This window comes from Mustelus asterias, chromosome 5, assembly GCF_964213995.1.
Source record: "Mustelus asterias chromosome 5, sMusAst1.hap1.1, whole genome shotgun sequence".
NCBI classification, from domain to species: Eukaryota; Metazoa; Chordata; class Chondrichthyes; order Carcharhiniformes; family Triakidae; genus Mustelus; species Mustelus asterias.
In genome coordinates, this window is record NC_135805.1 from 111,165,778 (window position 1) to 111,190,773 (window position 24,996).

General features: G+C 43.7%; 1 protein-coding gene across 2 annotated transcripts in view; it reads left to right on the forward strand.

The window, feature by feature from the left end:
* Nucleotides 1–316: 316 nt before the first annotated feature.
* LOC144494157 (myelin transcription factor 1-like protein) overlaps nt 317–24,996 on the forward strand; it is a 315,352-nt gene continuing 290,672 nt past the window's right edge. For both annotated transcript variants that reach the window (XM_078213754.1, XM_078213755.1), the window contains exons 1-3: nt 317–371; nt 552–585; nt 883–945. In XM_078213754.1, the coding sequence (XP_078069880.1) occupies nt 317–371; nt 552–585; nt 883–945 (152 nt within the window). The remainder of the gene's footprint in view (nt 372–551; nt 586–882; nt 946–24,996) is intronic.

Sequence of the window (24,996 nt, forward strand, 5' to 3'; positions counted from 1 at the left end):
TAGTGGCCCCTATCCGAATTAATCTTATTGCAGTCAACATCCTGGTTGCCTTGACTGAGAAAAATTAGCCCTGAAAATACAGCAATGTGAAGAAATAATGTTGCATTGGTAACATCAAAGTGTTTTTTTTTTCCTCAAACAAAGTTTTCTTTACGGGGCATTCAAATCATAAATTTTACTTGTTTTATGTATCACAATGTGTGTGGAAGCAGGGAGAGGCTTGTTAATAAATCCTGTGACACACTTTGACATGTTGTGTATTGAAGGTCTGTGTGTGCCGGATAAGGACACTGAATGCTTACTAATCTGTTTTCAGATGGAGGTGGATGCAGACCAGAAGCGTCACCGCACACGCTCCAAAGGTATCCGAGGTAAGGCTATTGGCTCAGTAAATCAGTCAAACTCCTGCTCAGGGTGACCTTCATCCACCAGAGCCTCTTTGCTTGTCGCATCCTGACTGTAGCTTTCATGGCAACTTACTGGCTGTTATATATGAAGAACCAGGTAATTATAAGACATGATAAATCTGTGTTGTTTTCATTTCTCCTCAGTCCCCATAGAACCAGTAATCCAAGAACTTTTCAGGTGAGTGATCATAGTTAAAATAAAATTTCACCACATTAGCAATTTTGAAATGTCATGCCTCTTAATGGATAAAGCATGTTGTCAGTTGCATTGGTGGTCGGCTAATGCATGGCTGCACTGAAGAAATTAATTCTCCTGGGAATTGCTAATAAAAAAAAGTATTTGTCGTCTTCTATCCCTTTCTTACTCTATCCCTCCCACACATACACTCACAGATGTGTACATGCAGGTGTCCGAGTGCACACATAAACCAGCGTCAGTGATAATTATCACAATCAAGCTTTTCTCTTTTTTTAGTTGTCCAACTCCTGGCTGTGATGGCACAGGCCATGTTAGTGGAAAATACGCAAGGCACCGAAGGTAATTTTGTGTGCTTCTATTTAATAATTTTCTTTCTGAATGTTGGAATGGGGCAAGAGCAATTAAAGTAAGCTGTCTGAGCTCAGGGCTGTGAATGTTCTAACTATGCTGTAAAGGTTCCTTTTACTTTTATAATGATGGGTAGCACACAAGTATGTGTGAAAATATCTTGCTCCTGACACTTTGAAGACTATCTTCTGCAAAAAGAACACGGCTCAGTGTTTGATATAAACTGAGAGACAGAATGCTAGGAAGAACCGTGAAGCTCTCTTTTACCTGTTCATTAAGTAAATCATGAGGATTTTTTAATAGGTACAAGTTAATTACTTTAATAATGTCAGCATGTAAGCAATGGCACAAGAGAGATAATAACTTGGTAAATACCAGTGTAAAACATCATTATAGACATCAAATTTATCATAAACCTTTTACATAGATTTCAACAATTGTACCACGGTTCGAACCAAAATTGTAACAAAAATGTGCAAGCAGAATTTATTGACAGAATTGGAAGCAATGTTTGTTTTGTTAAGTGTAGGTGTGACAGATATTGAAGTGTTGTGATACTATGCATGGTCAATTGTTGGGACAAGATTTTTGCTTTGTGATTGGGATGCCAATGTTGGAGTCAAATGGGGGCCAAAAATCCCACACTATGTGGGAATCAGTCACTCGGCAGTGTTTTCCCCGGATTTAGCTAATCAGTGGCCAGAGGACAGGCTTGCCATCCAATTAAGGACAGCAGACGGGCTCTCGAAGCTGATGGGCTGATACCGGACCCCCCAACATAGGAACCCAGAAGGTACAAACAGTTCGAACCAGTATTCTTCTTTTCCAGTTTTACTGCTGTTCCATTTTGAAGTATACAGGACCAGTTCAGACCAGTATTATTCTTTCCCCGTTTTGCTGTTTTTTCCTTCTGGGAAGTGATGAAGCCTGTAGTTCAGATAATAGAGAGAGAGAGAGAAAGAGAGCACTTCCGTTTTGAGGTGTTCATTCTTCAAAGTTTTAATCTTCTAAATTAAAAATGGAATCATTTGTTGCATCACCATTGTGGAGGGAACACTCTCCACAGAGCAGCCTGTGACCACAGTTGTGACTGGGCAGACAAGCGGGGAGGGCTGCAAAGCCTGCCTGGAGTATTGGCCCCGAGTCTGGTGCTGGGAGGCAACCTCCAGGCAGTTTGTGTGTTCTCAGAACTGCAGAGGACCAGCAGACCTGCTGGAACGTTCCAGTTGGACTCTGACGATTTAGTTTAAGAATGATTATAGAGATAAACCAAGGAACTAAAGACCAGTGAGTCTTACGTCAGTGGTAGGGAAACTATTGGAGAAACCTCTGAAGGAGAGCATCTGTCTCCACTTGGAGAGGCAAGGTTTGATCAGGAATAGCCAGCATGACTTCATCAGAGGGAGGTCATGCCTTACAAATTTGATTGAATTTTTGGAAGAGGTAATCAGGTATGTAGGTGAGGGTAGTGCAGCTGATGTCATTTATATGGATTTCAGCAAAGCCTTTGACAAGGTCCCACGTGGGAGACTTGTAAAGAAGGTAAATGCATATGGGATACAGGGTAATTTGACAAAGTGGATTCAAAATGATCTCAGTTGTAGGAGACAGAGGGTGATGACAGAAGGCAGATTTAGTGAATGGATGTCAGTGTCCAGTGGCGTACCACAGGGATGTGTGCTGGGTTCCCTATTATTCATCATTTATATAAACGACATAGATGACTATGTGGGGGGGTAGGATTAGTAAGTTTGCAGATGACACAAAGATTGGCCGGGTGGTTAACAGTGAGGCGGAGTGTCTTAGGCTACAAGAAGATATAGATGGAATGGTCAAATGGGCAGGTAAGTGGCAGATGGAATTTAACCTTGAAAAGTGTGAAGTGATGCACTTTGGAAGGAGTAATTTGACAAGGAACTATTCAATGAATGGCATGAAATTAGGAAGTTCTGTGGAACAAAGGGACCTTGGCGTGTTTGTCCATAGATCTCTGAAGACAGAAGGGAATGTTAGTAGGGTGGTGAAGAAGGCATATGGGACACTTGCCTTTATCAATCGAGGTATAGATTACAAAAGCCGGGAAGTCATGTTGGAGTTGTATAGAACTTTGGTGAGACCACAGCTATTGTGTGCATTTCAGGTTGCACATTTTAGGAAAGACGTGATTGCATTGGAGGGAGTGCAGAGGAGATTCACCAGGATGCTGCTTGTGATGGAACAATTAAGTTATGAAGAGAGATTGGATAGGCTTGGGTTGTTTCCATTGGAGCAGAGAAGACTGAGGGGTGACCTGTACAAGATTATGAGGGGCATGGACGGAGTGGATAAGGACTAGCTGTTCCCCTTAGCTGAAAGGTCAGTCACAAGGGGACATAGGTTCAAGGTGAGGGGCAGGAGGTTTAGGGGGGATGTGAGGCAAAACCGTTTTGCCCAGAGGATGGTGACGGTCTGAAATGCGCTGCCTGGGAGGGTGGTAGAGGCAGGTTGCCTCATATCATTTGGCATGTCATAACATTCACGACCATGGGCCAAATGCTGGTAGATGGAATTGGATGGGAGTTCAGGTATTTCACACGTGGCGGTGCAGACTTGATGGGCTGAAGGGCCTCTTTTGCACTGTATAATTCTATGATTCTGACAGTCAACCTTGTGTCATTATTTAATGCCCTTGGTTTCCCAGCACTTGCAAATGTGTAACCATGCCGACCGCCATCCCACCTCTGGTAGATAGCCCAGGGCTGGTTGGTGCCAATAAACTCTCATGTTGGCTGGCGATATGAATGTTTGTGCATGCCCAGCTCCCTACTTGCCTTCACATGAGGTTATAAATCCTGTCTGGTATGCCTTGTACTGAATACACCGATCATAGCCTGTACATTGCATTAAAGCTATATGCTGTGCCCAATAAATATAACTACCTTGTGGGGGGAAGTGTGGAAATGGGGTGGTTGCCCCTCTCTCTCGTCAGCCAACCAATAGGCGGTACCAGTGCTGTGCTTCAGATAGTAAGATGATGCAGAGCCTGTAAATATCTCAGTGTGTGTTCCCAATGAAGTTTACTAAACTGGCTCCTGCTTCAAGTTATCACAGGAAGAAAGTCCAACTTGCACCTAGCTTGTAACATAAAGAAATACTGTTGTGGCTTTGAAAGAGGCCAATGTCCCTTGGTGTGTAATGGTAGGGGTTTTTTTTCTGGAGCAAACCACTGATAAAACAAAGCTAAGGTGAAAATTCTGGGGCTCTTTTTAAACAGCAGAAGAGTTAGTGAATTAATAAGGCTAGCATTTTGAACAATTTGATAAATTAATTTTTGGGTGCAAAGTAATACTCAATTTTGTTAAGACTCTAGCCCTTGCTGTTCTTCATCCCCCAAGTGTAAATTGAATGGTGCACTTCTTCTCAGCGACTTAGCCTCAGCTGAATCCAGCTATGCTTCCAGGTTCAGCTATTTTAAATATGAAGGGGGAAGTGCCCTGGGGAGGGGTTACCTGATGGGAGTTGGTACTCATACCAAAATGGAGGAGGGAAGCTGCTTGCTGGCTGCAGGCTTTAAAAGTCTCCAAGCGTTTCTGTTGGCCTGCAAGCTTCTTTCCGAAACAGCAGCTAAATGGTTTTGTACTCCCGCAGTACATCACTGCTGCACCAAAGGATGAACAGCCACTTAGCTGAGGTAATTGCAGGTTGCACAATTACACCGAAACAAGGAAGGGGCACGGCGAGGAGAAAGAGCAGTGGGGAAATCTGACATTGGCGGGAAATGTGAATCGGAAATGTTACAGGGTTTAAAGAAGAAAATGCTGGTATCAGATCAGAATCCAAAGATGGGATTAACTGATGAGCACCGGGCAGAATTAAATGTTCATTCCTGTGGGGAGTTTGGTGGTGGCAGAAAAGTAGTGGACAAAGACCACACAGCTTTCTTGCTCCTGCCTGGATTAATTTCGAGGCCGGAAAGCTCACTTAAGGCCAAAAGAGAAAATGCTGGAAAATCTCAGCAGGTCTGGCAGCATTTGTAAGGAGAGAAAAGAGCTGACTTTTCGAGATCAGACCCTTTGCCAAAGCTCATATTTCTGTCAGACCTGCTGAGATTTTCCAGCATTTTCTCTTTTGGTTTCAGATTCTAGCATCCGCAGTAATTTGCTTTTATCCAAGCTCACCTAAGGGTCTCATTCCACCGCTGTAGTATTGACACCGTGATGGGGGGTGTGGGTGGGGGGCACGTTGGGGGAGGGGGGGCATGCTGGGGGAGGGGGTGTCCCGCCCACATTTAAAGACACTCGGTGCCAGATTGAAGGACCTGGCATCGGAAAATGGTGGAGTGGGAGGGGGAGAGGGGGAGGTGGTGGTGACAGTGGGGGCATTGAGAGCCACCCTCCTGGCAACCCCGTACCATCCACCACTCACCATTGGCCTTGGTCCATCAACAATCCTGAACCTTGGGTGGGTGCATTACCAGTTGCAGTCACCATTTCCCCGGCGACATTGCTGAGCAGTGCAGCTGCCAGCTCTGGTTGGGGAAGGCCCACCATTGCCCAATAATGGCATTGAGTGTGGTGGGCTTACACGGCAGTGCAAGACTCTCAGCAGCTCTCCAGCTGACAGTCAAGACCCCCGTCGCCTATATTAAACACTGCCCATCATTTCGTGCTGCAGCTACATATTGTCAACACATTTTGTAATTATTTTTACTCCCAGTAATTTATAATTTTTTTCTTTTTTCTGGTGCGTATTCTGACTGAATTATTTGCAAATTTTATCTTCCTACCGTAGGGAAATGAAAAGCCTTTCAAGTACCAGCTTGATGTCACCGAACCACCACGTGATTTATTTCATCATCTATCCTATTCTTTCTAACCCTGTGCATCCAGTGCTGTCAGCCGTGCACCTTCACCTTTCTTTAGCAATTAAAAATTCAATGCCAGTCGTTTGCTTGGTCAAGGTCAACTCCTCATTAAGAAGGGATCACTGGCATGAATCTGAGTCAAATACAATGGCACAACCCATTACTACATTCACACAGAGTGTGCCTGTGGACTTTCACAGGAGAACATGTTTCATTGTAGCCAGCATACAATACTGGTGATTTAATATTGATACTGACATTATGGGATCAATTTTAAGCAAGTGGAAATGATCTTCCACACTTAAAATCTGGAAAAACCTACTGCCTGTTCCCATGCAATTCCTCCTCACCAACTAGATAAAAATAAAATGCTGCGGAATTTGAAACAAAAACAGAAAAATGCTGGAAAATCTTAGCAGGTCTGACAACATCTGTGGAGAGAGAATAGAGCCAACATTTCGAGTCTAGATGACTTTTCGTCAGAGCTGAGATGAAAGAGAGTCAGCAGAGATTGATACTATGAGGGTAGGGAGGGGTGGTGGAATTGGATAAAGGGAATGTAAATGAGCATGCAGAAGGTTGAGAAGGTGTTGAAAGTGTCCATTAAGTGATCAGAATGCGCGAATGGCAAAACAAAATACAGCTTGGTAAAAGACTGCCTGAGAAATGTGGCAGTTGACCTGAAGAAGGTGGGGTTGGGGGGGTGGGGGATGTGGGGGGAGGGGGGGTGGGGCTGGTGGAAAGGAGAGCGATAAAATGGAGAATGAGATTAAATGAAATAAAATAATTGGAAATGGGGTGGAGGGGAGAGTTCATGTTCTGAGTCCGCAAGCAGGACCCAAACCTTCCTGTCACTTTCCACTTCAACACGCCACCCTGCTCTCCTGCCCACATGTCCATCCTTGGCCTTTTGCAATGTTCTAATGAACCCCAGCGCAAACTGGAGGAACAGCACTTCCGATTAGGCACTCCGGACTGAACATTGAGTTCAACAGCTTCAGAGCATGAACTCTTCCCTCCACCCCATTTCCATTTATTTTATTTCATTTCATTTCATCTCATTCTCCATTTTATCGCTCTCCTTTCCACTCTCCACCTCCCCGCCTCACCTTCTTCAGGCCAACTGCCACGTGGGCTCTACTCTCTCTCCACAGATGCTGTCAGACCTGCTGAAATTTTCCAGCATTTTTCTGTTTTTGTTTCCTCCTCACTACCTCTTTGATGGGCCTTTGCCTTCAGAGAGCTGAGACACTCGTCTGAATCTGGAATGGGGACGGGGAACCCCAATGGTGCAGACAAATCGAGTTACTATGATTTCAGTAGGATCCCAATGCCTGCTAGGTGAATCGAGCGCCCTCTGAGTTTCCTTCCAAACCCCACCATCACCATTACAAGAGCATACCATAACCCCTTCCATGCCTGAACACTGGCAATCAACCTTTGCGCTGCCTGATCTTTACCTGCTAGCGGCCAGCTAACTCCCTTCTTGTGTTTTATTTTGGGTATCCAGCTGTCTGATTGCCGGCAGGGATGTAAATGAAGCCCAGCAGTTAAAGTAACCCTCAAATGAATGATGGGGGTGGGAGTTTGATGCTCATGCCACCCACCCTAAACCTGCACCAGTTAAAAAACCCCTTTTTGTATATTTTAAGCTTGCCTGCTGTGTTAGGTTTGCCATCTTTTGCTATGTACAAGTTTGTGAAGAGGATCGGAGGTAGAGCTGGTGGAAATACTTCCGTTTAATTCTGAAAAAGGAAGGTTATTTTAAGTATTACGCAGCATCAGTGTTCATTTGTTACAGAGTGCGCGTTTATTTCGGTACAGATGATCTCTTTCTTACACTCTGTTTTGTAGGAAATACTAGCTCATGTTTCTTTGCCAGTTCTTTGTTTAGAACCAGCACCTCTGGTCCTTAATAATTGTTTGCTATGTTGGTAGTATATTTTGTATTCATAATCGAACCTTGTTCACATATAAGTTAATATATGTTTTAATGCTTTCTGGTTTTTTTTCCTTTTATATTAATTAGTCTTTCAGGGGATGAGAGCATTATGGGCCAGCGTTTGTTGCCCATCCCTAATTGCCCTTCAAAAGGTGGTGATGAGCCTTCTTTTTGAACTGCTTCAGTCCATGTGGTGTAGGCACACCCACTGTGCTGTTTGATGCTCAATTAAAGTACAAGGGCTCAGGCTCAAATTATTTTATGTTTTGATGGCCTGGCCCAGCTTCCTCCCTCAGTCCTGCCCGCACTGAACCATTTTCAGGTCTTGTCTGTTCTTCAGCTGCAGCAAGTTTGAATACGTTCAATTCATGTACCTTACTTTAAACCCTACAAACTGCACAAAAAACCCCATCAAAAAGTGAGACCCTGGATACCTTTATCCAGTTTACATTAGGAATGAATTCTCATCTCGACTGTCCAGCCAATAACTGCATTGATGACAATTCTAAGTGCAGTGGGACTTTGAGTTGGTGGAGACATTTAAGGAGAACTAGAGGAAGAGCTTGTTTTTGATAAGATTTTTTGAATTGTAGGCAGTGTCGTATTATAGGGAAACATGCACACAACAAAGCCCCATGAACGGAAATGTAATCATGACCAGAGGATCTGTTTTTGCAATGTTTGCTGAGCGATGAATATCGGCCAGGACACTGGGGAACACTCCTCTGCTCTTCATCGAATAGTTCCAAGGGATTTCTTTCAAACTAACACCTGAGAGAGCAAACAGGGCTCAGTTAAATGCTTCATGTGAAAGACAGCACACCTCTGACAGTGTACCACTCTCTCAGTGAGACACTGGAATGTCAATCTAGATTGTTACACACATGCCTCTGGAGTATGACATGCACCCAGAACCTTCAGACACAGAGGCAAGAGCACAACTATCTGAGCCATAGCTGACACTTTTGACAACTTCCATAGAGGTACAATGAATGGTATCAGATTGGTCATTCGTTATAGCTCTCTCTAGTTTCCTCTTCCATTGATTTCAGTAGAAGGGAAATTTGAGTGGTGTGCATGACAGGCAGCCAATCCACGATTGTCTAGTTTGTGCCAATGTTCAAGTTAAACTTCACCCCATTGTCTCATGTTTTATTTCTCTCTACGTAGTTTCTAATCCATATATATAGATAGTATAACCGTGCTTGGGGTTACTGTCATCTGATGACTGAAGAAATCAAATTCTAGTTTTATTACATGTGATTATGAGATATTTAACAAATGGGCTGGATTTTTCAGTGCCTCACCAACATACTGAAGACAGGGACAGGGTGGATTCACAGGGGATAGCTCATAAAATAAAGCAGGTGGCCTACCCACCACCTTTCCTGCCCACCCCTGACCTGGCTCTCATATTAGGATGATTGGGGAAGACAGAGGCAAGGCGGCTTTCCCAGCTGCTTTCACATGCATGAACTGCTATTGGGCAAAAGGGGGGTTACCTCCTTTTTTTCGAATCCCCTGTGACCATCGGAGGCACTGCCAGCCACCCAAAATTATGCCCTCCTGTTAACGCAATCCCCTAGCCTCTCAAACATGGCCCCCAGTCCTCTCCATTTGCCTCTTTGTTGGGGTCTACCAGCCAGGCCTGTCCACAGTTAGGGGTCCATCAGCCTTCTTCCATGGGGACTGCCTGTCGTCCCAAAAGTGGCCACCACAGAGCTGCTGGCAAATCTGATTGGCTGGCAGCTGTCTAGGGTGAATCTTCCTCCCAGACGGGGGCGGAAATCCCACTCTGAAGTAATTAATGCTGCGCTCAGCATAAACCGCTGCAGGGCACCTTGGTTTTGGATGGGTGGGCTGATGATTGATTTTTCGGTGGAGGGGTCCTTGGGGAAGAATATAGCACCCCGTAAAATCCAGCCCAGCGTTTTGGGATCACATTCTTGTATTCGGCCTATTTATAATTCTGTCTATTGGCTTGTGATGACTGAATACTTCAAATTCCATTTTTATTATGTTAGATTACAGGACATACCATGTTTTTATGGTCATGCTGTTTCGCTGCTTTCTTTAAATGGAATGTTGTTTCCTATGCTGCAGAGGCTGGGAAGCAGAGAAGGGTTGTTTTGTGTAAAGGTCAGTTTCGGGCAGTATTGAATAACACAGATGTATGCATTGGTGAATGTTTTGGAGTTTAGATTGATAGCCTACAGAGACCAGCGAATGTATATCTTCTCATAGGAGCTTAATTGGGTGGGTAGAGTACATGATGAGATAGATTCTACACATAGCTGGCTTAATGGACTGATTGGCATTTTTAATTCCATATTTTTTTTATTTTTAAGTGAACAGTTTAGTTGAGTCTCTGCCACCCAATGAGTTTTCATCCTCTATGAGATTTACTGGAAGAGGTAAAACTCCAGTTATTCCAGCTCTTTTGTGGTTTGAAAGTTGACGATAATCAGTTTTGTATCTGCTCCCTGCCTTGATAATAAACATTCTTAACTCAGGTAGACTAGGCCAATAGCACCTACTAGTCGCTCACTTCTCACCTGTGATTAACTTTATTATTTCGTCGGAACTCCAATTGCTTTTGTCTGTAACAACCTTGTAATTGAGGAAGTTTCTTTCTATTTTGTTTTGAACTGAAAACTAAGTCTCCAGGCATATAGGAATGACAAAGACACCAGTTTTAGTTCACTGCACCTTTAACCTTCACAGTTATTGCATCATTACTAATCTTTGGCAACTAAGATAGTGTTTGTTCAAATAAGAATGAACATTTGCAAAAATTGATTCAAAAGAAATTCTTACACTATTAATTTTGTTTGCAGTTCAGTCACTCAACACAATGACTTTATGACTCAATATTCTGCGATACCAGTTATTTTTGGTATGGGGAAAATTAATAGATAGCTATATATGTATATATATATAAACAGTTCCTAAACTTAAAGCAGCTTGCTTGTATGCTTGGAGGCTTCTTTAAGCATCAATTTCCCCAAGAGAATTTTTTTTAGTTGTAAAGAAACATTTTTGATATGTTTCTATTGTGTTGGGAAACTGATTATACAGTGCATTGATTGAGACATTTTTCTTGTCATGCTGTTTTGTGCTGGAAGCAACTAGAGCATGTAACAGCCTTTAATTTTTCAGTGTAACTCTTCGTTAGATTCTGTTGAAAGGGTACCTGAAACCTTAGCTGGTCTTTCTCTTCCAGATATTTACCAGCCAGTTTCAACATTTTCTGAAATGAAAACAGAAAATGTTGGAAATATTCAGCAAGTCTGGCAGCATCTGTGGAGAGAGAAACAGGTTTCAGCTTCGATGACACCACCAGCATATGCAGTACTATATTTTCTGGTTTCAGGTCAGATTTGCAGCAACCCCACTTGATGTCTCCTTGTGTCTGCTGTAACTAATGTCTGTCTTGCTGTTACCGAGGAAACCTCTATAAAAATAGTACACGTTGAGGTGTTTAATTTATTCTCATAGTATTTTATTTCAAATTTGAATACTGGCCTTTGTAGTGTTTTGTTAGTGCCAGGAACTTTTAAAAATATCTTTCTCTAGTTTTTGTCAAAGGCTTTCATTATAATCAAGGGCTGCAGTTCAGGGTGATTTCATGAACTGTGTTTGTGTTGATAAAAGTGTGACTTTAAGTTCTTCGTTCCTCTTTCTGTAAGCATTAGCAACAGCATTTTTTAGAAAATTGTCAAAATATTACCAAAATTATTGCATTGTTACAGAAAATCTTAAGATTCCAAAGCTTTTCAGAAATGGCCAATCTGATTTTTTGTTTCACTCGTCTAAAGTGTTCCCTGTTTTATGCAATAATCATTTATTACTCCCAAACACGTATTTTTGGCAATCCATGAAAATCAGATTTTATAAATAGTTCCTTTAAAGCTACAAGGCTGAATAACTCAGAGTATATATAAAATTGGTCCTTGCTGTCTCTTGATAACGAATTATTGAATCTTCTCTGGCCTATTTTGCTATATTTTATTCAAATTTTTTTTCATTTTGTGTACCTTTTCACCCACCAGTTTGATTGCCATGGCTGCTGCAGTGGGTGAATAATTGCCTGTCTTAGCAGGAGCATGTTCTGGAGCTAAAGTCGAGTGCTTTCTTCATGATGTATGCCTCATTTGGATTCAGCCGACAGCCTAGGGGCTGTATTATTCATGCCTTGACAGATAGCACTCACTAAAAGCATTGGACTAGGGCCAGGTACTGGCAGGGAGATTCTGGAACATTGCACCTTACTACTCAGAGTATCATCTACAAAAGGAAAGCTGCTTCATTTCCATAGCTACGGTAGAAATATAGAAATTCACTTTACAGTCACCAAATAAAATACAAAATTGTGGGCTTTTTTGCAGCATAGGTGCATTAAGATTTTCAACACAATTTTCTATATTTAATTGCAAGGCTTATGTTTAATTAGTAAATCACCACAAGTGAAAAATGAAGATTCACATGAATGCATATAACACAATGCAGTGACACTGAATTCACTAATTAATGTATGGCTGCTGTACAACAGAATGCACTGTGGGATATTTATTTGAAATGCAATGCTTGTACAAGGGCCAGTTTTAAGTATCTTTTTTCCTCCCCTTGATATTTCTATATCACATTAATGCAATGCTGCATCTGCTATCATTATCCATGACAAAGTATCTGAAATGAATATTAGATTTATCTATTAGGCATAGGCTGAAGGTTTTTTTTTCATTATTGTAAGCCTTTATAAACACTACCCTTAAAAAATTGCATTTTCATTCATTCTATGAGTACAAAAGTTCGCAGTTTAATTAGGAGAATTTTGAGAACACTATATACCCAGTAAGGTTCTGCATGTTATATATTGCATGACTCAAATAATGCTGTCTTTTTGCCACCAAATACTTGCATTTGCAGGCTTAACCCTATAGCTGCGGCTGCAACTCAGATCTTTTTTTTTAACCTAGCCTCGAGTAATTACTTTAAATCTCTCCCCAACCCAACTCCTTAGTAGTTTCTCCTCTCCTTTCCTGAAGCAGTGATTTATTTATAGGCACAATTTCATGGCCTCCAACTTTCTGGTCCTCACTTAAGTGGCTATGATTCATGTTCAGTCCCCTTCACTGAATGTTACAGACAGACCAACCAGGGCATCACAGTCTCCAGCTTCTATCCATACTCTCACATTTCCATTCAGGGCCACTAAATGATGAGCCGGAGCAAGAGCCTTGACTGTTGCTTTTCCCCAAAGCTCACCCAAGCTTCACAGAGGCCAGTTGTACCTCACAATGGCCTGAGGTGAGATCAGTGATAACTGGGTGGTGGCTTCATTTAAGTTTCTATATTCTCGAGTGTAATTGATTAGTTGTCAAGTTAGTAAGCTTGGGAATGTCTACATTTTGAAAAGTATATCAGTGCTATATTTTATCACAATGCTAAACTATCTTGTGGCAGTGAAGGCTACACCTATAGGTTATAAAGTCACTGTGATCATTAAAAAAGTGAAACCTGACTGGCTACAAGATCATGTTTATGCACTGGTGGTGATGGTGTTTTACAGTTAACTCGGAGTCCGAGTTGCTGTGGCAACATGCATCTTTTCATACATGTTACAGTCTGGGAGTTATGGATAGTGATGGTCGAGGCTTCAGTGTTCTTTCTACCACATGGCTGATCAGGAATTAACCTTCCATTGGTGTGTGTGCTAGAAGGATTTGCAGATCGATGCTCAATCTGTTTAGACATGTGATGAATGCACTTTACTTTGCCGGGTGGCACGGTGGCACAGTGGTTAGCACTGCTGCCTCACAGTGCCAGGATACCAGGTTCAATTCTGGCCTCGGGTCACTGTCTGTGTGGAGCAACGAACAAAGAAAATTACAGCACAGGAACAGGCCCTTCGGCCCTCCAAGCCTGCACCGACCATGCTGCCTGACTGAACTAAAACCCCTTACGCTTCCGGGGACCATAACCCTCTATTCCCATCTCATTCATGTACTTGTCAAGACGCCCCTTAAAAGTCACTACTGTATCCGCTTCCACTACCTCCCCCGGCAACGAGTTTCAGGCACCCACTACTCTCTGTGTAAAAACTCTGCCCTGTACATCTCTTTTAAACCTTGCCCCTCACACCTTAAACCTATGCCCCCTAGTAATTGACTCTTCCACCCTGGGAAAAAGCTTCTGACTATCCACTCTGTCCATGCCTCTCATAATCTTGTAGACTTCTATCAGGTCTCCCCTCAACCTCCGTCGCTCCAGTGAGAACAAACCAAGTTTCTCCAACCTCTCCTCATAGCTAATGCCCTCCATACCAGGCAACATCCTGGTAAATCTTTTCTCTCCAAAGCCTCCACATCTTTCTGGTAGTGTGGCGACCAGAATTGAACACTATATCCCAAGTGCGGCCTCACTAAGGTTCTATAAAGCGTCAACATGACTTGCCAATTTTTAAACTCAATACCCCGGCCGATGAAGGCAAGCATGCCGTATGCCTTCTTGACTACCTTCTCCACCTGCATTGCCACTTTCAGTGACCTGTGTACCTGTAAACACAGATCCCTTTGCCTATCAATACTCCTAAGGGTTCTGCCATTTACTGTATATTTCCTATCTGTATTAGATCTTCCAAAATGCATTACCTCACATTTGTCTGGATTAAACTCCATCCGCCATCTTTCCGCCCAAGTCTCCAACTGATCTATATCCTGCTGTATCCTCTGATGGTCCTCATCGCTATCCGCAAATCCACCAACCTTTGTGTCATCCGCAAACTTGCTAATCAATCAAGTTACATTTTCCTCCAAATCATTTATGTATATTACAAACATCAAAGGTCCCAGCACTGATCCCTGAGGAACACCACTTGTCACTGCCCTCCATTCAGAAACGCACCCTTCCACTTCCACTCTCTCTTCTTTAAGCCAGTTTTGTATCCACCTTGCCAGCTCACCTCTGATCCCATGCGACTTCACCTTCTGCACTGGTCTGCCATGAGGGACCTTGTCAAAGGCCTTACTGAAGTCCATGTAGACAACATCCACTGCCCTACCCTCATCAATCATCTTTGTCACTTCCTCGAAAAACTCAATCAAGTTCGTGAGACACGACCTCCCCTTCACAAAACCAACAAAGAACAAAGAACAATACAGCACAGGAACAGGCCCTTCGGCCCTCCAAGCCCGCGCCACTCCCCGGTCCAGGATTGAATCCTGAATCCAGGATCCCCGCCCAATTTTCCAGCCTATCTACATCCTAATATCCTATCCACCGAGCTGTCCCTCACAGCTACGATGCTTTGTTCATCACAACCTATTAACTCACCCCCACCCCCCCATTCCGGACCATGTGATCTCCAGGGAGAGGCGAAAACCCAGAGTGAAAACCCCAGGGCCAATATGGGGAAAACAAATCTGGGAAATTCCTCTCCGACCCCCTGAGGCGATCGAAACGAGTCCAGGAGATCACACTGGCCCTGATCAGAAAATGCTTCCCAACCCTATTCATTTCCACTTCTGCTTTACGAACACCATCTGAATTCCCTGCCCCCGAGACAGGTTCCCAACTATCCGCAGTCTCGCTCTGTACTGGCACCAGCAAGATGATCATAGAATGAAGCCTTGAAACGAGAAACAAAGAACAATTAGCCCGCGCCGCTCCCTAGTCCAAACTAGACCACTCTTTTGTATCCCTCCATTCCCACTCCGTTCATATAGCTGTCTAGATAAGTCTTAAACGTTCCCAGTGTGTCCGCCTCCACCATCTTGCCCGGCAACACATTCCAGGCCCCCACGACCCTCTGTGTAAAATATGTCCTTCTGATATCTGTGTTAAACCTCCCCCCCTTCACCTTGAAACTCTGACCCCTCGTGAACGTCACCACCGACCCGGGGAAAAGCTTCCCACCGTTCACCCTATCTATGCCTTTCATAATTTTATACACCTCTATTAAGTCTCCCCTCATCCTCCGTCTTTCCAAGGAGAACAACCCCAGTTTCCCCAATCTCTCCTCATAACCAAGCCCCTCCATACCAGGCAACATCCTGGTAAACCTCCTCTGTACTCTCTCCAAAGCCTCCACGTCCTTCTGGTAGTGTGGCGACCAGAACTGGACGCAGTATTCCAAATGCGGCCGAACCAACGTTCTATACATCTGCAACATCAGACCCCAACTTTTATACTCTATGCCCCGTCCTATAAAGGCAAGCATGCCATATGCCTTCTTCACCACCTTCTCCACCTGTGACGTCACCTTCAAAGATCTGTGGACTTGCACACCCAGGTCCCTCTGCGTCTCTACACCCTTTATGGTTCTTCCATTTATCGTGTACCAGTTTGCACATTCGCCCTGTGTCTGTGTGGGTTTCCTCCAGGTGCTCCAGTTTCCTCCCACAGACCAAAGGTATGTGGGTTAGGTTGATTGGCCATGGTAAATTGAGCCTAGTGTCAGGGGGATTAGCAGAGTAAATGTGTGGGGCTGTGGGAATAGGGCCTGGGTGGGATTGTGGTCAGTATAGATTTGATGGGCCGAATGGCCTTCTTCTGTATTGTAGGGATTCTAAGTGCCAGGGTAGAATTTGAACCCGGAGCTTTGGGCCCAGAGGCAGGAACATTACCCACTGTGCTACAAGACTTGAGGTTCCTGCAATTGATTGGTCAGCTCAGCAGTAGATTTTATTTCTTGTTCACTGTGTTAATTAAAATCTGACATAAAATTTCAGGACATTTTATAACAGTATCTATTACAAAATGAAAGCCTTGCCTACACAAGTGTTGATCTCCTTACCTCTTTATACTTCTTTTCCTTCTATAATGTCCAGGCTTTTAAAACCCAAATGTGACATCAGCTAATTCCCCATTTCTCTTGTCTTTTCCTTTGCTCTTTTTAACAGTGTCGACACCTGCAAGATAAAATCTGGTCCTTTGTTTGTTTTCTCAATTAATACTGCATAACTGCAGTACTTCTTATTGAACCCGTGCACCTATAGAATATTTTTTAAGATGAAAGATGTAAATATACAAAAGGGTGCATCTTTATTAGCTCTCTGTTATCTGTATATAAATGCATATTTTTTGTTGATTCAATCATTTTCATAATTGTGAAATAGTAACAAATTTTGCTTCCTATGTGAGCTTTGTGGCACTCTGATTGCACACTATTAGCCACCAGCCTGTGGGGTCTGTGCCTGTACAAATCACATAGAAAGTTATTTATGCCACATGCTATCTGCTTTTCAGTTGGGTGGAATACAGGCAGCACAATTTAAAGGTCAGAATTCACCACAAATGTTTTACAATTTTTCTTGTGTTCTTCTTGGAATCCTAGAAATCATAGAATTTACAGCTGGTAAGGAGGCCATTTGGCCCATTGTGTCCCAGTCAGCTGACAAGAGATCATCCAACGTAATCTTATTTTCCAGCTCTTGATCCATAGCATTGTTGGTTACAGCACTTCATGTGCATATTCATGTACTTATTAAATGTTATGAGGGTTTCTGTCTCTCCTACCCTTTTAGTAGGGGCAGCACGCCAGGTACCTGGGCTCAATTCCGGCCTCAGGTCAATGTCTGTGCGGAGTTTGCACATTCTCCCCATGTCTGCGTGGGTTTCCACACACAGTGCAAAGATGTGCAGGTTAGGTTGATTGGCCATGCTCAATTGCCCCTTAGTAGCAGGGTAAATACATGGGGTTATGGGGATAGGGTCTGGGTGGGATTGTTGGTGCAGCCTCGAATGGCCTCTTTCTGCACTGTAGAGATTCAGTGATTCGAGTTAGTGAGTCCCAGGCTTCCATCACACTCTGGTTGAAAAATTCTCCCCTTCAATCGCCTCTTATCTCCTCTCTTTTACCCTAAGTTTGTGTCCTCTGCTTGTGAAGCCGATCAGTGAAGGTGAATAGGGCCTTCCCATCTACTCTACCTAGATGACCCCCTCATAATTTTATACATTTCAATTAGGTCTCCATTCATTCCCTTCCTGTTCTTGGTGGTGGTATAAAAGTACAAGATAGAATCATAGAACAATACAGCAGAAGGTCATTCAGCCCATCACATCCATATAGCAGGATATAAATTGCTCAATCACTCCCATTGCCGCACTACCTCCCATTTCCCATCTCTTTTTCCCCACCGGCTCACTATGAACGATTTGCTGATATTATAGGCAGGAGAAAGGCAAACTGTTTACTGAGATATGGGGAGAGAATAAAGAAGTTCAGAGTGGCTTTTGAGTTATTCTAAAAATAGGCTGTGTCTTATTTCCCAAAACCCTCAGCTTGTGTGGTCTAATTTTATAAGTACCATGCAACAAACTCTCTTTAGAATTAACTCAGAAGGTTAGTTTATTTACATTGAAATGCAGGGCCAGCGAACCTCCATACACACACACACTCACATACACGCACACGCATTTAGGAGGGATAGAAAAGAGGAAGATTTACAACTATGGGCAACAATAGTACAAGAATCAGAGAAATGAATATTAGTTCAAGTAATTTCTAGAGTACGAGAAGTCAGAGGATGTTTCTTTTGTGGTGGAGTTCAGTCCAGCTGAGTTTTTGGTTGGAGACAGCAATGGGAAAATCTTTGAAACAAGTGACCATGCAGCACAATGGGATTTATGTATTCTTAGACCGTTAGGCAGGTGATGTTTAGAGACCTGTAAAATTAAACTGGCTGCAAGGAGTTGAGAGATGGTGGCCAGCTGGGAGATCTGCTGGAATTATTTCTGGTTGGTGTTAAAACAGTGGTCTGAGCTATGAGGCTACGAATGTAATAATAAAATGGTCCAAAAGGCAAGAAGCATGGTGTCATATGAGTTGGCCCATTAATGAGTTAATTGCAGTCTTGTAAGCAGTTTTTGTACTTCTGGCCAAAATCCATTGTCTACCTTAGGATCAAAATGGTGGCTGTTAACTCTTCTTTGGGTATAATGTCTTTCATCCTGTCTGGGTGGGGGAGTCAGCTTGTTTGTTAGTTGTCTAGTTTTGTAATAATAATATGGTTGTGCAATGAGGTGTGAGATTCCACAAGAATGAGAGTGGAACTCTTTTGTTCTTGCAACCTCTGTTGCAAGATTCCAGAATATTTGGCCAATCTTGTGAGTCATGTGACCTGTAGCAGCCATCTTGTGGCTCAGCAAAAATCCATGTTAAAAATAGCAAAAGATAATAATTTTGCTACACACAGTTTTGATTTCTTTTCATGTCTTATTGACATGACAGTGCTTTCGCCCTCAGGGGGGGAAACATGAATTCTATTTCAATTTTGTTTTCAGAGGCCTTGCAAAAGAAAACAAAGTGAAGAGGTATATATTCATTCTCACATCCACACTGCTAAGTCAAACACACAACTAGCAGTTGCAATGTTGGTTCCCTGTTGTATTTCTGAGATTTAAACTTGTGAGAAGGCATCAGCAGTGACACTGCCATTTCCCAGGATGTGGGCAATGTTTAGATGACAGGTTTGCAGTAAAAACCTATCTTTATTGGGGAAAGACTATTTGGGGATGAGACTTCTGATTTTTTTTTTCTTTTGGGGTCAGGCATAGGTGAAGATATTGATTTCAGAACTCAGTACCTCTTCAAATTCCGTAAATGTATTGTCTAAAAGGTCTTGGGTTTTTACATTGTGGTTAGCATTAAGATTGTGAACAACAGTCAGCCTGTTCTTGGTTATCTGTAAGGGTGTTCTGCGCCTTTCACTATGTAAATGCAAATTCTTTTGACTGTAGGGCTGAGCTGCTCTTATCATGTTTAACTCTTTCCTGTCCACCATTGTAACCTGTGAATTTATCTACTTGGCACTTTTACTAACCTGTGAGTTCTAATTTGATATTTGCCTCCTGTTGGAATTTTGGTTTAGTGTCTAATTTGGGCACAAACGCACCTGGAGGGTGGGTGGGGGTGGGGTTGGGTGGGGGTGGGGTGCGGGCTCCAGTTACTGCTGCAAGGCATTACCAGTTGGAGCTGCAACGTGTAGTTAATTTCTTCCCGAACCCAGTCCAGCATTTCTGGACCCAGATGATAGGGATGTTGCCTTATGGGAGGGGTCATTCACATCATGTAGAGCTACAGTATGCAGCCTGGGTCATCTCCACAGATGCTTTTAAATGCAGTGAGCAGCCCTGTCAGGTCTTTCTACTCTTCTGCATTTAGGTGGGTGAATGTGAAGTCCAGTTTTGCTAGAAGTTCTGTGTTTGTTAGTCAGACAATAGGGGGTTCATGTGGGCCTCACCCACATTCCCCTGAAATTCATCCTTGCTGTTCCTCTTTCACTATTTGTTTTGGGAATAGATTTTCCCCTAACCTGTTTCATGTCCTCTGGAACACGACTGCCCTCGGGTGGAATTTCAGCTCCTGCTGTACTCCCCTATTGCTCTTCACCTAGGTGAGGCATCACCTTCACTTTTTCTTGAAGCTTTCTGCTAAACAGATCATTGGCTCATTAGCTCGCTCCTTTGAATGCGAATGTGCATTCACCTAACCTGCCCCATGTCCCCTGGAAAGCTTCTGTACCCAAGTGGATGTTCAGCTCCTGCTGTTCTCCCTTGTGGCTCTTCACCTGTATGAGACGTCTCATACACTATCTGCTTGTTCATTTGGGAAGCCGATTTGTCCTGATTTAAATTGGGAAAGAAGGTTTCCTCAAGCTGAACTTGAGGCACATCTTCAATCTTTACCTTTCTTGCTTCAACAATTTGCCTTCACTCAGGCTCTTCAACTAAGTGAGGGGCATTTCCCTTGCTGTCTCTTTTCCTGCTCTGGGACTTCTGTGGTTCCTGTCTAATTCTGGGAAAAACATATCTGCCAATCTGATTCCTGGGTCATTCTTTGATCTGATTTAAATTCCAGTGGTCTTTCCTGCACCTCTTTTACCTCTACTGGCCTAATTTTGGTCTTGTTTAAATTCAAGCTGCTCTTTCCTGGCTACATATACTGTTCCAGGGTCTATTTTACAGCCACTGAACATTCTCTTGCTCCCTGCACTCCTGCAGGATTTGGCTTCTTGTTTCTGGCCTCTTTGAATACAAGTAGCTATTTCTTAGCCACTCCAACTGGTGCGGTTTCTGTTGCCCCTTGTAGGACTTCCGAACCTCATGTGGTTCCCTGCACTTCTACAGATTCTGGCTGGCTTTCTGCAGCCTTCTCAGCCTCTTTTCTTTCACCAGCTAACACTTTACTGCCAGCCAGATTGTTTCCAAGCAGGAAATCTATTCCTGCTACCAGCAGCTCAGGGACAATTTGTACAGTCAGTGGACCTGAGATTAGGCAGCACTGCACCTGGATCCAATGGAGGGGGACAGACATGTATCCTCCTCTCACTCCACTGATCAGTACTTAACTTTCAGGGGATTGGGGGGGGGGGGGGGGGGGGGGGGTGGCGGTATGCGGGTAGGCTTATCTTTTCCTCCAACATTAAGGACTGAATGGCCCCTGTACCCTCGAGCAGTACAATGGACTTGCACGCATCCTGGGATGGATATGGAAGCACTGTTCCTGAAAGGACAAAGCTCCGAGAGCTCTCAGGAATTTTGTCTGCCTTGGCTGCATGGAGCGCCTTATCCTCGAAGGGGCTAATTCCTGCAGTGAGGGTCCTTGGCTGCTGTGCTGCACTACCTACTGGGCGTCCTTCTGGGGGATACTCTTGTGGAACCCTGTAAATCTCAGCAACTTCCCTTTCAACTTCTAACACTCAGGTCTGCAGTGTCTTATTTCATTACAGCGTGAACACACCAGTCTCTGGGTGTTCTCCTTTTGGGCTTGAGGAGAGCTTCTCAGACCCTCATTTCTACTTTTCTTTCTGGATGGAGTGCCCTTCCTATTCGTGTCGCTCTCATCTTTCCAATGGTTTTGGACATGGTCTGAAAAAGGTCTGCCTGAGTTAGCAGGCCTATGGGCGAGATCATAGCTGTCTGCTGTAATGGCTGCATCCCAGGCTGTGAGGACTCTCTGCTCCTTTCAGTGCATTCTTAGGTAAGCAGAGGGTTTTTAAAAAATATTCTTAGAATAGGCTGTGGAGTGTTTCCCCAAACACTCAGTTTGTGAGGCTGAATTTAATAAGCACTACACAGCTGACTCGCATTAGAATTAACTCAGAAAGTTAGCTTATTTGAACTCAGGTTGAGGGGTGGTAGTGAAGGCAGCGTTGGCAACCACACGCATGCATGCACACGTTGGCCAATCATGTGTATCATGTGACCTGGAGCAGCCATCTTGTGGTTCAGCAAAAGTCCATTTTAAAAATAGCAAAAAAGAATAACATTTTGATCAACACAGTTTTGATTTCTATTCATGTCTTATTGACCTGATGTTAGTAGATATGTATCTTGCCTCCAGCATTCCAGTGGTAGATTTGAACTTTCACCACTGGGAGATGAATTGCAGTGGGGATTTAGCTACTGCTAAAGCAGTCCTCTGCAAACTCTGGGTCGGGTATATAACAGGCCACATTGAAAGTTAAAACCTACCTCGAGAGGTTATACTTCGTTAGAGGAAAAAAAGAAAGCCAGGCAATGAATTCTGGGGTCTCCTGATCCTAAGTTTAAAATTTACTGACCTCTGACAGACTGCTGGATTTTACAAGCATCGTTCCTCAAATGCTCACAGAGGGAATGAATAGTGGGCGTAAAGAGATAGTTAGGCAAGCAGTAAAACAGCGTACCATACCTCAGAACCAAATCTACTCGGGTTTCCAAATCTCCAGGATCATCAGAATTTCCCGGAATTGAGGATTAATTTCTCAGACACTTCTGTAAGCAACCTGGGGCAACAAATTTTTTTAATAATGTGTTTTTTTCACTTCCTTGAGCACTGTAGTTTACTAGTTATAAATACATTGGTAGATGGGGGAATTACTGTTGAGAAACAGTCATGTATCATTTCGGTCGGGTGGTGTGGACCATTCATTTTCCAATTCACATCAGAAGGGAGGGTCCTGTGATGATAGAAATGTGAGGTAACCAATGGTGGGCGTAGGGCTGTTAGAAGAGAAAATAAATCTCTGGTAATACATGCATACAGAGTTGTAAATCTGAAAGATACCAATGAGCAAGCAACATGAAGAGGGATTGTTTAGTTTTGTGCTGATATAAATTAAAAGAAAAATACAGAATATAATACTAGAAATATGAAACAAAAGACAAAGTTTTTGTGTGTGGGGTGGATCACAATTCATGACCTGCCGACACCCATTCAGATTGAGGTGGGCAACAGGCAAACATTGTGTGCCCATCTCATCTGAAGGATTGTAACAACTGCTGCTGTCTGCTCTTGCACTCTGCTGGCGAACTCTTTATACAAGAGAGCCCAGAAGTGTTGTTTTAGACTACATGATGCAGTAAACCTGCCATTCTTAAAGGCAGGTTGTATAGTAATGTGAAGGCACACAACAATATTGCTGCATTATGAATTATAGAATAGGGAACACCGGGCTGGATAGAAGGATCTGTAATGGTGCATTGCTTAAGGCATTACTGGTGGGGGTGAACAGGAGGAAAGATACCAAGGGATTGTGAGGAGATCAGGACACCATCAAGGATCACCGCCAGAAGAGAATGGGCGCGAGCAGCCTGGAAGTCAACTCCCAAAGCCTGAACTTGAAGACTTTGCAACAGTATTACAAGAGGCCAAGTGACCTCATATGCAATATTCCTACTAAGCTGTGCTTGTTTTGAGATAACTAACATGCACAGCCACACAAAAAGATGTAAACTGACTGTGCACTAAACAAATGGACTGCAACTGAACTTAAAAGGGGACATTACTTATACGAGTGGTCAATGCCAGAGAATGCACCTTCACGTGACATCTCCTTCCCAAGATACCACTAACCTCTCCTGCTGTTCACTGCACCTCACCCCATCATTCACATACTGCCAGTCTCTGGCACTTGGGGCTTATACCTAACATCCAGATATTTCACCACAACCTTACCCGTATTCCAATGATTCCAGCCTCAAACCCACCTCTCACTACCTCCACACATCTCCAGTTATTCAGGTATATACCCAAACACAGCGCTACACATGCACCAACATTCTGCCCTTCTTCTTGCCAGACAAGGTGGCAAATAATAGAAAGGAGCAGGCCAGAAATAACAGGGACACAGGACAGCTGTCATATGGAGGAGATAACACTCAGCATCATGGTTCTGGCTGCAGCGGGGCCGCTAGCATTTGACCATGTTGAGAATGATGGCATCTTCTTGTCGTATTCCCCTTCTCAATTCCCAGAATACACTTATCCTCTCTGGCCTGAGGTGCAAGCTGCTACTGATGTATCTACGGACCTCTTGCTTCCCATCAAACCCCCTTCTCTCACATCAATCTTTCCCTTCTGATTTCCTGCTTTCAGACACCCAAGAGCTGCTGCTATATCCACATCAGGAGCCCCAGCGGAAAGAAAGCGAGTAACAACACAGCACTGATGAAGAAGCCCAGTCAGTTGGTTTGAATATTGCAGCCGCCAGCTTAGATACTCTATTACTGCATGTACCTTGAAGGCAAGTATAGAATTGGGATCAGGATGTGATGGGTAGCTGGGCACAAGTGGGCTGCAGCCAGGCCAGGCTTCAGGATGAAGAATGAGGTTAAGGACCAGTTCTGCTGCAGAGGAGTCAGATCTCAATGGGGCTCCATACCAGAGAGGACTGATGCTTATGCGCACCAAGATGATGGGTGCATTGACTGACCTGCCATGTAGCCAGCCTCCTATTCACTGTTCAGGGGCATGGAGGAACCCTGCTCCAACCTGGTAGGGGACATGACGCAGATCTTGCCCTGTCCACAGCTCCATCACCCTGTCCACAGCTCCATCACCCTGTCACACTGCTAACCCAGAGGCACTGCAGTCTCATCCTTGTTGTAGATAGGTCACCGGCTTCTCTGCTTTACCCCCACCCTCATCACATACATACACACACCACACTGTAAGGATACAGTAATACTCTGGCAAATCCAGAAACTTACCATAACCCCTCCAAAAAAAGAACTTCAGAGCACATCCTGGCATTATGCAATGGAAAATGTTCCAAAAAATTCACTTGCCTGCAGTCAGGGTGCACGGTCCATCAAATAACATTTGCTGTCGGGCCCAACTTGCTGCTTCACCCTTGCTTTTTGTTGAGTAAGTAATGCAGATGCTGAGTGGACATCCGAATCCCAAATGTGGAATCCTGGCATCACTTGAGGTAGTTGAGCTGTGTGACGTCAGGATAGTGACAAATCCAGCACATGCAGGGAAGGTTGC